The sequence below is a fragment of the Cavia porcellus genome, unplaced genomic scaffold, assembly GCF_034190915.1.
Source record: "Cavia porcellus strain 051 isolate PalLab524CR breed Dunkin Hartley unplaced genomic scaffold, mCavPor4.1 scaffold_9, whole genome shotgun sequence".
Taxonomy (NCBI): Eukaryota; Metazoa; Chordata; class Mammalia; order Rodentia; family Caviidae; genus Cavia; species Cavia porcellus.
Window position 1 is genome coordinate 60,157,786 of NW_026947492.1, and position 17,215 is coordinate 60,175,000.

At 45.1% G+C, this 17,215-nt stretch overlaps 1 protein-coding gene across 4 annotated transcripts in view; it reads right to left on the reverse strand.

The window, feature by feature from the left end:
* Slco2b1 (solute carrier organic anion transporter family member 2B1) overlaps positions 1 to 17,215 on the reverse strand; it is a 49,999-nt gene that overhangs the window by 14,707 nt on the left and 18,077 nt on the right. For all 4 annotated transcript variants that reach the window (XM_003463394.4, XM_013145288.3, XM_013145289.3 and 1 more), the window contains 3 exons: positions 15,506 to 15,739; positions 15,191 to 15,289; positions 12,330 to 12,520 (listed from right to left, as the gene is read on the reverse strand). In XM_003463394.4, coding sequence (XP_003463442.2) covers positions 12,330 to 12,520; positions 15,191 to 15,289; positions 15,506 to 15,739 — 524 coding nt within the window. The remainder of the gene's footprint in view (positions 1 to 12,329; positions 12,521 to 15,190; positions 15,290 to 15,505; positions 15,740 to 17,215) is intronic.

Sequence of the window (17,215 nt, forward strand, 5' to 3'; positions counted from 1 at the left end):
GGTCCTTGGCCTAAAGGTATTCAACAGGGAGTTTTGAAAGAGGGAATAAAATTTCTGTGATTAAACTTTATCATCACAATCATTAACATCCTAATAATTACCAATGTTACCACTCAAATAACCACCATTACCATCTTTGTAATTATTATTCCTATTGTTAAATATCATCCCTGTTACATCACAAATATCCTGAGTAAGTGACCAGTTTATTCATGATGAATAAAGGTATCATTATGATACCTTTATGATATAATGATTATCATTGTCTTAATCTTGATTACCACCACCAGCACTATCATTATCGTTATCATTGTTACTCAGACCTTCAAAATCAGTATCATATCACTGTGTGTAGCATGGCCATTATTGCTACATGTGTTTTCACTAATATTTCTATGACCAAGCTCATCTCCATCACCACTGCCACCCACACCACCAGTGTCACTAGAAATACTATCAACTCATAATCTAATCACCATTATCCTCACTGTCACCAATAATATTTCCTAAATCATCATCCATGTCATTATTAGTGCCTCCATCCATCACCTATTCCATCACTCCCATCATCATTAATGTCCTTGTCACATTGACAACATCTTTACCACTTTTACCATCACCGTCAACATCAACCTCAACAATATCATGGCTCGTATGCCTCTATCTTTAACCATTATGTTACTCATGACAGTCATCATCTGGAGGGCTACCAGGAGTAGGAACTTCCAGTGAGTGAACTGTGCCTTCCGAAAGGTGGGGTGGTATGATTCTCCAAACCTGTCCTGTTCTTTACTGTCTGCTAGGACAGGAAGTTGGGAGAAGGTAAGAAACAACAGTCCCTCCCTCCTCCAGGAAGTCAGGTCACACCCAGAGGGGGTGTCCTTCTCTGGGCCCAGAGTATGAAGATGCCCAGGGACAGTGGAATGGATCCCTTCACCCAGGTAAGTACAGCTTCCACATGGCTCCCAACGGAAGGTCTGGGGAAGAGAGGACTTGCCTGTGTGGGCATGATCAACATTTTCTGCATGTCAGGAAGAAGGGAAGAAGTAATAAAAGGTGGTATCAAAGACTTAGATGTTAAACCAGAAACACTGAATTTTCTGGAAGGTAAATATGTAAAACTCTTGAAGACATGGCATAGGCAAATACTTCCTCAACATAACCCCAATTGTACAAGAAACAACACCAAAAATGAACAAATAGGATCATATTATATAAATTTCTGCTCAGCAAAGGAAACAAAAAGGAGTGAAATGACAGCCTACAGAATGGGTAAAATTTTTGCCAACTATTCTTCAAACAGATTAATATCAGAATATGCAAAGAACTAAAAAAAAGTAGACACCTCTCAAAAAAGATTCAACCAAAAAGTGAACAGTTAAAATGAATAGACACTTCTCAGAAGTTCAAATGGCCAATAAATACATGAAAAATATTCAGGACTTTTGAGTATTAGAAAAATGGAAGTCAAGGCAATACTGAGAGTGTATTTTAGTCTAGAAAGAATAGCCATCATTATGAACTCAAAAAACAAAAAGCAAAAACCAGGAAATGTTCATGAAGTTATAGGGAAAAATAAACTCGCCTACAGTTTGGTTGGACATGTAAACTAATATAACCATATGGAAATCAGTATGGATAGGTTTTTTAAAAGTAAAAGTAGAAATTCTAGTCAACCCAGCTGTATCTCTTCTGGGTATCTTCCTGAAAGAGTTAAAGACATCATATTACAATGATACAGGTATACTCAGGTTTATAGCAACACATCTCACAATAAATAGCTAAGTCTTGGAGACAGCCTATATGGCTGGACAAAGAAAATGTGTTTTAGGGGTGGACAAAGAAAATGTGCTTTATATCCACAGTGGAGCATTATTCTGCCACATAGATGGATACATCTCAATCATATGTAGGAGAACGATGCACCGTGGAAAAATACTGCTAAGTGGAAAAAAATCAAACACAGAAGGTTAAATATTGAATGGTTTGTCTTATATAAGAAAGCCAAAGTATAAATAATTTAAAGAGCAAAATAAAAGACGAATGATAGGAAACAGAGGTGTGGACGGTTTACAATAGGAAAGGAATGTAGAGAGGGGGGGAGAAGGGGAGGGGAATGATGAAAAGGACTCAATAAATGTATGCATTACCTATTGCAAATGTATAGTGACAAAGAAAAAAAAAGATTGTTTAATGCCCACTAAGCGCTTGCTCCCTGGACTTATACTGTTGAATCAATGAATGCATAACTCATCCTTTTTTTTTTATTTTCATACTACAAAACTGAGGCACAGAGAGATGAAGTAACTAACTTCAATTCACACAACTGCTAAGCAACTCAGCTAAGATAGAACCCAGACTACAGGACTCCTATTGGTTGGTTCACCCTGGACGAAGGCAGTAACCAGGACAGTAGGTGCCCAGGCTGGCCTACCTGCCTTCCTCTTACACAAAACCCTGGGAAGCAGGGGCTATTATGTGCACAGTTTTTAGATGAGGAAGTTAGGTTTGGAGAAGTTGTTACTGATGCAGGGTCATTTGAATATGAGTGATGGACTGGAGTCTTATTTCATTACTCTGCGTGTGTGCATGCGTGCATGTGTGTGTGTGTGTGTGTGTGTGTGTTTTCCAGTGCTAGGGATTAGATCCAGGTCTGTACCACTGGGCTATCCTAGCCTTGCTTTCATTATTTTTTCTATGCAGGTCAGAGTTACAAGAACACACTCAGTGGAAGAAGCTGTAACCCGGTGTAAAGAACTGTTTAGAACAGGCTGCCTTGGGAGGAAGTCAGTTCCTCGTAACTGGAAGCTGGTCCAGGATGCTGGATACCATCCATTGGTCTGGAGAGCCTCCCTGGGCTCCCCTGGTCTGATCTTTTGCCATCTATGTTGCTTCTTTGAGGTCCCCTTGTCCTTACCCTGTCAGGGTCTGACGCATTTTTCTCATCCCATCTCGTTTTGGTGGGGGGAGACTTGTGATGCAAATGCTGGGTTTCTTCACATTTCAGAAGCTCCTTGGCCTCCTCTGTGTGCATCTCCTATTCCAGATCTTCTGCCTCCATCCCTGTGTTGGCCCAAAGCCTGACCTGTCCCAGCAGGGCAGTTCATTCAAATATTCATTCCTGTGGGTTTCCCTCTTGTGGGCTTTTCTCTTTCTTTCTCTTTCTTTTTCTTTTTCTCTTTCCCTTTCTCTTTCTCTTTCTCTTTCTTTCTCCTCTCTCTTTCTCCTCTCTCTCTCTCTCTCTCTCTCTCTCTCTCTCTCTCTCTCTCTCTCTCTCTCTCTCTCTCTGTCTTTCTCTTTCTCTTTTTCTCTTCTCTTCTCTTCCTTCATTGCAGCAGGGATCATGCTTGGATCTCCTGGACTCAGGAGAGGTTTGTGGCGGGGCAGAAAGTGCTAACTCTGAGAGGTTTTCTTTCCTAGTTTCTACTTCCAAAGCTTGAATCTGCTAAGAAGATTCTCTTGGGTGTTTCAGGAGTGAGGGGAAGAGAATGTTACCCTTTTTACAACTGAAAATTGGAAAGCAGGAGAGGGTAGGCACTGAGTAACCTGTGGGTTCCATAAGCTGTGGGGAGCCAAGTGCTTTCTGAGATAGGGTGCAGGAAGCAGGTCACGTCTACAGAAGCAAGCTATAGGCCCTCTTAATAAGGCAGGGGTTCCATGTTCTCAACCACAACAAGACATCTCTGCTCCAAGTATGCTAAGGAACACCATGTAGCGTGACAGGTGGGCATTACCATGGAGTCCAGAGAGAGTTGATGATAATGACGTTTGGATGGAGGTAAGGCAACCCTATCACCTGGACACTAGGTAAGATCTCAGGGCTTTTGCTTCACCTTGGTGAGAAATGCAGAAATTGAGTTCCGGGATGATCTGATAGGATGGGCACTCAGAGTGGAAATTAGATTGATTTTTGGAGAACATAAAGAAATCACTTTGTATGTATTTAAGTCTGAGTCAATCCTTACTCCATGTCTGTCTTCCCTGCTGGACCCTGAGCTCTGCAAGAGCAGCAATCCCACTGACTCTATCTTGTTCTCTGTTGAAACCTCCGTGACTAGCTCAGCTGGGGCAAAATCACTCATTTACACTACAGTGCCACAACACCTGAGGCGGGTGGCTGCCACCAACTGACATATATTGCAAGTGCAAAATATACCTTGCATTCTGAAGACTTAACTATAAGAAATGGAAACTATTATTAATTTTTTATATTTATTTTATGGCCAAATTAGAATATTTTAGCTATACTGAGTAAAATAATTAAAACTTTTTACTTTCAGGTGTGCTTACTAGAAAATTTAGAATTCTTTGTGTGACTCACATATTTCTCTGACCCTGCTGCCTTAAAAGAGCATTAGGGAGTCTCCTTGGCCCTTCCTTAGTCCCAGCCCCACTCGGAGGTCAGGGAGAGGCATCGCAGGGGCCTGAGGGGCCTGCGGGGGCCTGGGCAGTTGAGGGAGAGGGTGCTAGCATGGGAGCTCTGCCAGGAGGGATGGAGGAGGGTCTTTCTGATCAGGAAGTGTCAAGCTGGCCCTTGAGAGACAAGAAGAATCTTGTTGAGTTCCTTGATCCCAGGTAAACATAAACACAACTGCACTGTTATCCGCTCCCTACTGTGTGTCCCTATAAGGTTGACACTTCCCTCTCACATCCCCCACATCATTCAATTTTCACAACAGTCTGTCTGGTACAGGCACTGTCACTGCATGTATAGAAGAGGAAACTAAGGCCCCTAGCAGAAATACCGCTGGGGAGTTACTGACCAAGAGACTTTCAAACCCAGGTTCTCTGTCTTGGACCCTAAAAGAGAGCAAGGGATTTGAAGACAGGAGGGAAGGAACAGATCTGCAGGCACCCAGGGGTGGGGAAGGCATGCTGGGAGGAGTGAGGCTGAGGTTTGCAGAAGACAGGAAGGGAGAAGTGATTTGAAGCACAGGCATAGTATGAGTAACTGTATGGTACTGGGAAAGAGTTGGTCACTGGGGGCTGGCAGTGGAGACACCAAAATGACTAAAATAAGTATTCTGTTTGCCAGGGCAGTAACTGGGGCAACAGGTGGGCTCGAGCCAGAGCTTAGAGGTCTAGGATCTGACTACGGGAATGAACCTTTATTCTGTGGTATCAGGAGAAATAACTGTCCCTGGCCCCCGTCCCCTGCGTTCTCATAGTTTCCTGTTCTTTTCCCTCATCTGTTTTAAGGACTGCTGACTAATAGCAGCTTCCAGAAACAGGAAATACTGTGTTTCTGCTCAGAGCAGGGCTTTGAATATAGTATGGCCCATCTGGACTGTGGTTTGCCCAGGTCAGCAGCCCTGGGCTGGGGGCTGCCAGAACTTCCCGTCTTGAGACTGTGCTGACCACTGCAAGCCTGCAGGACATGACACACAAGGCCTCCTGGCTGCTGGGCATCTGGGGATCCTCGAGCTGTCCTTGGGGATTGGAGTTCTTGAAGGGCACTGTCCTGGGGCTGGGTTCCCAATCCCACAGAGCCAGGGTGGATTCTGATAGAACTCTTGGTTTGTATCTCACATTTCCAGAGGGAACAGCCACAAGGACAGGTTATCTGTTCAGAGAGTTTTAGCTGAGCGTTTGGAGATCTGAGCTGCTGTGAGGAATGAAACAAACTTCTAGCTTCATTCAGTGAGATCATGCAATTGATTGTTCCTCTTTTTCCCAAGATTATCAGAAGCTCAGACCTAATGAATGGCTGAACTATGCCAACCAAATTAATTTTTTAAGTTAAGTTTATCGGTACAATTTAGATATACATAATGGTCACATTCCTCATAGGAAACTTGTACCTGTACATGATGTCTTTGTTTCTCTTTCTCCCCATTCCCCTCGTTCCTCTTTATTTACAAAGCTTTGTTTCCATTTTATCCTTATTTTTAATTTTTTTCTTTTCCTTTCCTCCCCCTTCTCCTTTCCTTTTGAACAATTTCACAACATCTATCGTATGCTTTGGTTCTTGTTTGCACTTTCAGTTTCTCACACGAAACAAAATTAATTTTGATAGTCTATGTATTCTACTAACATTTTTTTCTTATTTGTTTTTCCTGCTCCTTAATCTTGATTAATTAATTTAGCATGGGTCCTGCAATGGGTTTTCCTGAGAATGAATCTCATCTCGATAATTTACTAGCAATGTGACCTGGTTGCTTAATTTCTTTGTAACTGTGTAATAACTGCATCTGCTATATAGGTGGTTAAGAAGATTATATGAGATAATCCATACAAAGACCTTAGAACAGTGATGGTAATAAATGTTAGCCTAATTCCTACTATTTCACTAGTATTATCCTGAGTTTGGTATAAGCTGCCTCAAACTCTTGCTGGAGTATTGTGGAGGAAAGATAGAGAAAAGCAAATAAATAACACAATTACTCACTCTAATTAGAACAGTTACTAAAGAACAAAAAAAAAAAAAAAAAAAAAAGGAAGGACAACACGCACTAGAGAGGACATAGAAGAGAGTTTTAGTTATTTTCTTGTTGCTGACAACTGCAACCTGAAGGAGGAAAGGTTTATGTTGACTCACAGTTTGCAGAAGTTTAAGTCCACAGTCAGCTGGCTCCAAGGCAGAGAATCATGGCAGAGGGGCATGGCTGAGGAGAAACAGTGCACAGACGGGCAGCAGGAGGCAGAGAGTGATCAAGGGAGGAGAGGGAGCTAGACCCTTCAAGGCCACGTCACCAGTGACCCACCTCCTCTGACCAGGCTTCACTCCCCAGCACCACAGTTAGCTAGAAACTCATCACTAAAGTAATCTATGGACAGGTATCCAATTGCATGTATCCAATTGATACAGGAGGTAGGATGTGGCAAAGCTGGCTGGGGAAATAAGTGGGACTTGTCAATTACAAAATCCCAGGACAGGGCCAGATAATTCCTAGGAACCCATATATGAAATTTCTCATGGGTTCCTGTGAGATGTGCACAGCGTAACACAGACAAGTTACCATGAAGAGCACACTACGGTGACTTCTCAAGGTAGCCCACTCTGTGTAGGCACAGAATGCAATTTTAATTTTGTGTTTATCTGTCTATTTGTTCAGACCAAATTCGCAGTACTGAGCTAGTTCTTCCCTTATCCCTTCATCTCTCAGTTTTAAAATAAACTTTTTTTGGCAACATTTTTGGCTTGTCTTGTCCAATTTTTTGTTTGAGGAAAGACGGCTTTGAAATACTTTTGATTGGCGAGCCATTTCTAAGGGAACTACTCGACAACATAATCACCTCTCCAAAGCCCACCTATGAGGGCATGAGGTTGGGGTGGGGAGCACACGTCCATTCATAAACTATGACAGAAGCCCCTGCACAGTGTTCATAGGAATGTAAAAAGAAAGAAAATCTGTCATTTGTGATAGCATAAACCTGGAGCATATTATTAAATGAAATAATCCAGACACAGAAAAGCAAATACCACATCATTGCATTTCTATGTGAAGTCTGAGAAGGCAGAAATCAGGGAAGCAGAGAGTAGAACAGTGAGTCCTAGGCCTCTGGGGAGAGAGGATTGAGGAGATGTTCATCAAGGGACACAAAACTTTAGACAGAAGGGATAAATTCAAGGGACCTATTTTGCATCATGGTGACTACAGCTACTAACAAGATGTTGTATACTTGAAAGTTGCTAAGAGAGTACATTTTAAGTGTTTTCAATTTAAATGATACTTAAATTATAAGTATGTGAAGTAATCCATAATTAAATAGCTTGATTTAGCCATTCCACAATATATGTGTATATCAAAACCACATTTGCTACACCATAAACATGTTCAATTTTTACTTGTCAATTAAAAATAAATTTGAAAAAATTTTTAAAACTTTTCAAAAAGATAAGCATTTAAGAAGACTATTAGTAGAAAAATCAGTTTTTCCTTTTTCTTTTCTAAAGAGTTGGCCTGATCAAAGAGAGGGACTAAAAACAAGTACTTCTGTGTACTGAGCCTGTATCTGGGACCCTGAACCCTGTACCTCCACATTTTGCTTTATTGCATTATTACAAAAAACTCCAAGATGCAGATGTCATAGTTACAGCAATTTTACAGATTTCAATTATTAAGTAGCAGAGTTGGGCCAGTACGGCACGGATACCGTGTGTGTACTCCCTCCCTGCTGGCCACTGCAGCTTGACTCACACACTGAGAAAACTCGCAGGGTGCCTCCTGGACCAGATCAGCTACTTCTCAAGTGTCTTCCTTAGCGGCAGTATTTTTCTCGGTTACATGGAGGTACTGGACTAGATTCGCTGGTTTTGAGTAACAGAATCCTTTCCCCAGTTTCAATCCTGTTCTAAAGATTGAGACAGGGGGCTGAAATTGTAGCTCAATGGCAAAATATTTGCTTAGAATGTGTATGGTCTGAAACTAGTACAAAAAAAAAAGATTGAAAGACGGGTATACAAGAACACAGAAAAGCAGAGTTACTCTGACTGAAGTATGTGTGGGGGTGGAAGGGTCTTAACTCTGCTCAGAGGTGCTCCTCATTTTCTTTGTGATGATGCCCTTGGAGTTCTATAGGGTATAGTTTGAAAACCCTAAAGCAGATCACAAAAAGGACCTGGTGTATGTGGAAGCTCCACATGACCAGATCAGGGAAAAGACTGATCAGCCCATTAGGGTTATGACCTAGCTTGTGCAACAGTCACCAACCTCTGGGGGCATCATTGACTCTTTGGACCTCAATCCTTCCATTTGTGAGATAGAATAGGGGCACAACCTTAGAGAGGGTAGAGTCACAGCCTTGGACTACGGGTCATGGAGAAAGACAAAAAGGGCTCCAAGACTGGCTGGGAGGGGTCTAGAGGCAGGGGCTGCAGGAGGAAGGCAAAGAGAACGAGGAAGGCTTGCAGAACCTTGAAACAGGTGGCCTGGGCTGCAGTGGGAACATGAAAGTGCCAGGGGGGTATGGGCAGATTCCAACAGACCACCCTTAAGTCTTGGATTTTAAGGACTCTTGCCACCTCCTTATTCCCCCAAAGAAGCACACTGAGGTTCATGACTGGTAGACAATAGGCCTTAACACGGGCTTTTAGATTCTTGGCCAATGAAGAATGTAGATTTGGGGAGTCATAGATTATTTCAGACATAGAATCTCAAAATAATAGAACACAAGTACTTTAGAAACTCTATTAGCAGCACAGAACTTTAAAACCATGTTATAGACTCCCAGATTCTCAAAGAAATAACAGAAATAAAAAATAAGTAGCTTCTTGGAAAATATGACCCAAAGGAATGTCACAGAGTCTCTAGTGATGCTTAGAGGCCAGGCCAGACTTGTGTCCCCAATGCAAGAAGCCTGAGCAAACAGAAGAACCAGGCAGCACAGGAGGTTCTGGCTGAAAGTGGACCGGAAATCTGTTAGGGAGCCCCTAAGAGACCACCCTTCTCCACAGACCCTGCAGAGCCCTCCCCTAGGCACAGAATCTCAAGTCCCGGTTACACAGTCTCAGGTGTTTCCTATCTCTCCGCATTTTGCCTTGCTTTACTACCTTGGGGCTCCAGTGTGGTATGCATTACTCATCTCCGATGTGCAAAAGTTCAGCTAACACCCCAGAGACATGAACTCGTTTAAAGGAGACAGTGTCCAAGATGCCAGAGCTGGCAGACTCTGCTGAACCTATTGCTCGTTATACAGATTGGGAGACTGAGGTCCAAGACCCTGTGCTGGTCACATACGGTAATCCTTATGCCATTTACCTGATACCTTTAAAAATGGCATACTTCTAGGAAGGAAGGAGAGCTGGAAGGGATTTCTAAAACAATCCTATTTCACTTTCTCCCCCCTTGCTCATTTCCTCTCTTTGCAGAAAACGCATATCCCTTGTAATGGGGACCTGGAATTTCTGGCAGCCACTACTGCCTAGCTGGGTCTTTTCCCTTGCCCCGTGCTGGTCCCCATCAGTGGCCCTAGTGGGCCAGGCCAGGCAGCATTACTGCAAGCAGCCCAGTCAAGGCAGCCTCAAGGAGATGGGGAATGATTCCTCCCACATCAATATTTATTGCCAGTGAGCCGCTGGAAGCAGATCATCATGTTCTCAGACTCCAGTTCTTTTTTAAGAACCTCTCACCCCTCTACCCTCCCCACTCCCCATCCCCTTTGTGCCAACAGAATAAATGCAGACAGCCAGACAGGTTCACAGCCGGGGAGCCAGCGCTTCAAGACATCACAGCACTCAGCTCTCAAACTCTGACTTTGAATCACAGCAGCTCTGACTTGGGAATTACGTGTTCTCAGACTCTGAGGTGAACAGAGCATTGCTCCAGGAGCCCAACCTCTGCACCTTCCAAGACGGTGCAAAATGGGAAAGCAACTTCTGCTCAAGGTCATCTAGCAGAAATGTGACAGAGCCCAGTAGAGACAGTCCCCCCCGCCCACCCACCCCCAACCTTGCTCCTTCCATACTATCCGTTCCACTGCCCACTGTTCAAAGGTTGGGCCTTCTCTGCTCAAAGTAGGGCCCATCTGTAACCACCACTCCCACCTCCAAGAACTCTTCCCCGAGTTCCTGGAATGCATGTCCTCCAGATTTTGGTCTGAGCTAAGTAGATTTAGGAAAGAGAATCTGAGGTTTCAAGCTGTCTTGTGCTTTTGGTACTGGCCCCTCCCCACACTGCTTCCCCTGCCTGAGTCCGTGTATCCATCTAGCATCAGCCCAGCAGCTCCAGCAGTCCAGCTCCCAAGCAGTGTGTGGGTCCACTGCTAGCCTTTCTGGCCAGTGTACTGCCTCCTGCCTGCCCATTGCATTTGCACAGCTGGCTTGTCACCTCTCTCTGTGCAGTTTCTTTGTCCTTCACAGTCCTTTAATCTACCTGTCACCTGGTGACAGATGTTCCTTTCAGGTTACTCACTGGTCCTGGAGCCAGCAGTTAAGGCCAGTCTTCTTTGTTCCATGTGCACCCTCTCTCCAGCCTGGCTGGTGTGGGGTGAGGTGGGGGAGCTCTATAGGGCGACCATGGCAGACAATCAGCCAGACTTGGGCTAAAACCCCAGCTTTTCCAGGCAGAGAACTCTTCAAGCCCAAACTTTCTTGCTCTAACATTAAAATGCACCAACCTACCATATTAAATAGAATTCTTTTTGCTGCAAAATATATGACAGGAGTTTTATAAAGTGTCCCTTTGAAATTAGAATTTTGCTTAATTTATGACTAATTTTCTACCAGCCACTTCCCATTCTTAGGAAAAGAAGGAATCTAATACATAAATTTTCAGGATATAAAGAAATGTGAGTATTAAAAAAATGAAATTAACTCAAAGACATAAAATTAAACTTAAAAAACATTTTTGGAGTCATTTTTTTGTTTGGAGTTGATGTGTTGTTTTTCAGGCCTCATGCTTTTGTGAATTTCTGGAAAACTTGGAATCATCTATCCTGCCCAAGGATCATAGTATGCTCCTGCCCAGTCTACCAGCTCTGTGATCTCAGGTGAGTTTCTTTACCAAAGTGGGCCTCAGTGTCCACCTCTGAAGAGAGCCCACTATCCTAACAACTGAGCAGACACCTTTTGGGTCCCTGAGACATCCTTCATTATTGCTTCTTGGCCAGCAGTCTTTGTCCTCACTAGCCTGTGCCACCTTTTTTTTTTTCTTTGTCTTTTTGAGACGAGGTCTTGCTATGCAGTTCAGGCTGGCCTTGGGCTCATTTTGTAGCCCAGACTGGTCTCAAACTTGCAATGGTCTTCCTGCCTCAGCCTCCAGAGTGTTAGGATTACAGGAGTGCACCACCGCACCCAGCAGCCTGTGCCACTTTAAGAGTAAAGACCATGTACTGCACTCCAGTGTCCAGCATTAAGCCAGGCCCAGAGGATTTTCTCAGTGCATGTTTGTCTCCTTAACTATCCCCAAAAGGGTAAGGCTCCCTTCTATGCCAAACCTTTTGCCCAAGCCTTTTCTGCACCTGGAAATCCCACCCCTCTTTCTCTAATTCCTTGAATCCTTTCACATCCACTCAAATTCCTCCTCTTCCCGAAGCCCTGCCAGACTCACCCTCCACAGCATCCGCTTCTTGGTATTCCTACTGCACATTCAGAATTCACAAATGGTCAGCACAGAGGGGCACAGACTCAGACCAGCCTGTGTTCTCTTCCACATACTCCTTTGTTGGCTGTCTGAACCCTTCCACATGACACAAGTAAAGCCCTAGATCTCGCTGTGATACTCACTATGCAGGGTTATTGAGTGCATGCAATGGAGCCCAGACAGGAAGGAGCTTCATACACTGTGGCATATAGGGCTTGAAAAGAATGAATGAAGTCTGTTGTTATAACGAAGAACACATGGGTGAGAGCTGGAGCCTGGGAAGAGGCAGGACATGGAGGGGCTTACCTTGTTGACAGGTGAGGCTGCACCTGCCAATGCCTTTCGCCAGAAGTGAAGCTCATGCTTCTCCCTGGGCATCTCCCTGGGGAAGAAGAAGTAGGGGATGGCAGCCAGTGCCACCATGCCAGCAGAGATGAGGAAGCCCAGCCACCAGGCACCCACCCATCGGGGGTCCTTCGGGGTCAGGCTAACACCACCTGGAAGAAAAGATCATGGTGATGTTAGGGTTATCTCCTGTAGGCCACCACCCTGGGACTAGCCTTTGAGACAGGAGGCAGCCTGGTTGTGGTGGTGGTGGTATAGGGTGTTAGGAGACCTGAATTCTTGGCTTGGTTTTTCCATTATGTGCTGTGTGGCTTTAGGCAAGTCTCTGACCCTTCTGGACCGTAGCTTCTTCAGTCACTGAAGCAATGTAGCATAACGCTCAAGGTCATGAACAACTGAGACTGAATTCCATTACTAACTTCTAACCTCAGGCAAGCTACTTAATTTCTTGTGTCTCAATTTCTTCCCCTGAAAACTACAGGTATAGTATTAATAGGTTTTCTGGGGGCCAGGGATTTAGCTCTGTGGCATAAAGACTTGCCTGGCAAGTGCAAGGTCAAGAGTTCGATCCCTGGTACAAAAAAAAAAATAGATTTTCTAGGAGTGGAAGATGCCAGCTGGGCTAGTAGTTTTTATATCACAAGTTTATTATGAGAATTATAGAAACTAATACATGTAAAGCTAAAAAAGAAACAAAAATTTAAATACCAAGGGCCAAGGATATAGCTCAGTGCCTGGTAAACACAAGGTCCTGAGTTCAATTACGAGTACCAAAAAATTTTGAAAATCTACAGAGAGAGGAGAGGGAGAGAGAGACAGGGAGAGAGACTAACACAGTAAAGAACATGTTAGAAGAGTACTATGTAGGCGTTTGCTCTTCTTCCTCTTTTTTCCGTTACTATTTTGATTATGTTTACTAAATAAAACTATTTTACTTTACTTTCTTTTTGCAGCAGGATTTTGCAATGCAGTTCAGGCTGGCCTTGACTCATTTCTATAGCCCTGGCTGACCTCAAACTCACAGTGATTCTCCTGCCTTGGTCTCCTGAGTGCTGGGATTACATGCATGTGCCAACATGCCCAGCCTTAAATCAAATTATTATTAAGTTAAATAATGGTTAGAACTGCTGTGCTAGTTCTCAGAACTGCATGCTGATGAAAATCACCAGAGGTCCTTGTCAGAGCTACTGATCTCACTGAAGATTCACTTAGAATGGCCACAGGGTGAGGTAGGAAGGTGACCAAGGAATGTGTACCTTCAGCAGGTTACCTAGGTGATTGTGATCCCCATGTAGGGTTAATTAGGACTGGATTATCCTAATGCACTCCTCGTTGCAGTGAGCAAATCTCTCCTGAAACAAAGCTCAGAGAGGACTGAGCTGGAGACTTCCTCTTCCAGTCTCCATAGCACCCATAGACACTTTGCAAACATATAAATGCGTGACAACGCTAACCACCAGAGCCAGCAGCTGCTTTCCCAGGTGTTTGATCCTGAGCTGTTTCTGGGCAGGGGCCAAGGTACACAGTTGGCTCTCAGCATATCTATCTGAATGTGGCTTTGCACTGATGGGACCTGATTTGTTCCTCACTTATTATCTGTCCTGCCTCTGTGCCAGGCTAGAGAGAGCTCATACACCAATCTCCCCAGTTCCTCCACTCACCAAGTCTGTTCCTATAGTAGGCAAGATCTGCCCACCCTATAAAATGCCCCATAAAGGAAAAGGACCTGAGAGATGGCTCATTGGTCCCTTGAAATGCCACATGTGCCAGTGGAGCTGCCAGGATGGTGTCATTATGTGCAGAAAGCACACTCCTTCCTCCAAGCAAAGATGTGCCTCAGAAACCTAAGACACCCCTGATTAACAAGGCTTTTCTTCTGGAGAGAGAGAAGTTGTGACCAAGCCCCAAGTCTTGTTCTATGGTCAGCATTGTAGAAGGAACAGAGATAGGCCAGGGCTGTTCCTAACGGCTGTTGTATAGAACTGTCTAGACCTATACTGGCTAAAGGTACCACAGGCAAAAGCTAGGGAATATCTATTCAGCCACACAGGTGTCACCTGAAGCTTCTAGAACCTTCTGGAAAATTCTCAGGTGAGAGTCAGAACTTCTGAGTAGCAGAAGGCACAACTGGGGTTCATAATTGGTCAGTGTGAGAAGCAGGCAATTGAAAAGCCACAGCAACAGGCCCTAACAGGAATCCTTCCTGAGGATTCCAGAGATCTGAAATCCACAGGACTCTTCCCTCCTGGCCACCTTCAGACTAATCTCCAGCCCTCTGGGCTCCTGACCACTGGCTATCTCAGAGACCACTACTTCCTAAAAGTTGCCCCAGTAGTTTCCAGGATCCTGAGGTGGTCAGGACTAAGTCATTGAAGTCCCCCAGTGCATGTCCCCTCTGGGAGACACTAAGGGTGACACATGAGTCACTGAGTTGTACTCTAGGTGCCCCTTGGGTATCATCATCCTCTCTGTTCTACCTGAGCTTGTGTTTACTTGGGACTGAAGGATGTGGACGGGCAGCTATGTGACATGGTAAATACTTGCAATCATGGTAATGACAGCAAGCATAAGTCTTAAGTTAGCACTTCACAGTTTGTCTCTGTCACCTTACTGGATTCTGCCCACAGCCTTAGGAGAGAGACAGTACAGAGATTATGTTGAGGGCAAGAAAGCCAAGGCCCGTAGTGGGCTACGGTCTTGTCCAAGGTTGGTGGTGCTGCTCAAGTGTGCATCTAGGTCGCTTGTTGGTGTTGGTGAGGTCAGTGCTCAGTGAGCTGGCATCTGTGCACCCTGGGGATGAGTGTGTGGGTCCTGAAGCTTACCTTCTGGCATCCGGTCAATGTCCACATAGAGGCGCAGCATGAGGCTGCCCAGACCATAGGCCATCCCTGGCCCCATCATGGTCACAGCGAATAGAATCCCTACAACACAAAGCCTGGTCAGGATCTCCAGCCCTGGGTTTGCTTGGTAGGCTGGTGCCTGCCAAATCTATGGCAGGGCAATCAATCTTCTCCTGACTTTTACTGATTAGGTAAAGTAGAGATCAGGGACTCAGTGTTCAGCCACACCCTGGGTCTCTCTGCCTTCTACCCAACCTGGCCTGACTCCCAGAGCTTTAGTGGTGGGGGGCACCTCACCAAGGTAGAGGGGTGAATTGCTGTGGTGGGCAAAATCATCGATGTAGGAGATCCCAAAGGGCTGAATTGGCACTCCGCCCACGCCAAGCAGGGTCTGTGCCAGGAACATGAGCCCCACCACAGTCACATGCCGGACCTCTGTGAAGCTGGAGCAGTTGCCGTTGGAGTGGTCAGGGGCCAGGGCTGAGGCTGTGGGCAGGCACAGGGAAGCTGCGAAGTCCTGTGACACATCCTCTGAGAGATCACAACACAAATAGGATCAGAGCCAAGACGCAACACTTCCCAGTACTGTTCTAAGTACTTCAGAAAGGAATTATTTGTTCCCCCCACGACAAAGTTAGGGGACAGGACTCCTCATTACCCCATTTCACACATGAGGAAACTGATGCCCAGATGACCATGAGGCAGAGCAGAGGCAAGACTAGAATCCAAGGAAGTCTGACTTTAGAGTCCTGCTGTTAATACTTTAAGATGCAGGGGCATTTGATAGGTTCATGTTAATAATGGCTCTTGGGTGAGGTCAAAGGAGGTAGGGTTTGAACTTAGTCCGTAAGAACAAACAAGATTTTCTCGAAAGAGAGGGAGGAGTGTTCCTGGGAGAAGTCACAATATGGGCAAACCCAGGGCTCAGAAGGGCACCTGGTTGATAGAATGAGAAGTTCAGAATGGCTGGATCACAAAGAATGCAGGCCAGGCAGGGGAGCTGGGGCCAGACCCTGGAGGCGCATTCATTTTTTTAGGTGGGGGTGGGGTGGGGAGCAGTGTCAGCCCAGGACACATTTGCAGAGTACAGGAAAGGACAACTTCTTAATTTAATACCAGATGTTTATGCCCTTTAGCTCACCAATATTTGGTCAGCAAACGAGACTGTTACACTATTATTATCCCAAATGAGGGAGTAGAAGCAGCCTTCTCTCTGGGGCCCTCCCTTTGTGGGAGCTTGGGTCACTGAGAGTCACACCCTTGGACTGGAAGAGTCAGTGAGCCGCCATCAAGAACCTAGAACTGACCTTCAGTGGAGGCTTCTTGGACCACACTATGTGACTTGGACAGAGGTCTTCACTCCTCGAGTCCTTACCTCCCATTTTCTAGAACCCATGTTCTCTAAACATGAGGAATTTAGAAGCAGGGGAATTCAGCAGTTCAGAGAAGGGGTCTAAGAATAGTTCTACTAGCATGGGGGCTGGGGAGAGGGCCCCTTCCTCTCTGAGCCTGCGTCTGCACCGGTGAGGAAACAATGATGACCCCAGCCCCACAGGGCTCTGAACATTGAGTGAGCATTGCTCCTGCCCCATGCCCACTAGACACTAGATATGTTGATTGTTTTAGAGGTCTGGTCTCCTCTCACACTTGGGCCTTAGTGCCTTGAAGAAGGCCTGGCATATAACAGAGTTGCATCAGTGTGGAAGGAAGGATGGATGAATAAAACAGCTGGGAGTGTCAGAGCAGGGCAGAGGCTCAGAGATTATGGAGCCTCACCCATTCCAAGTCCATGTGAATATGACAGCAGAGATGGGGAAAGGGTTGGCAGTGAGGATGAACAACATGTAATCCTCATAGAAAGGGTTCTGAAAAAGAAGAAATCTTGGGCGTAGAAACATGAAGTGCTGGGCATGGTGACTCATATGTATAACCCTGCATACTTTGGAGTCTGAGGCAAGACGATTGCAAGTTCAGAGTCAGGTTGGGCAACTCAGTGAGACCCTGTCT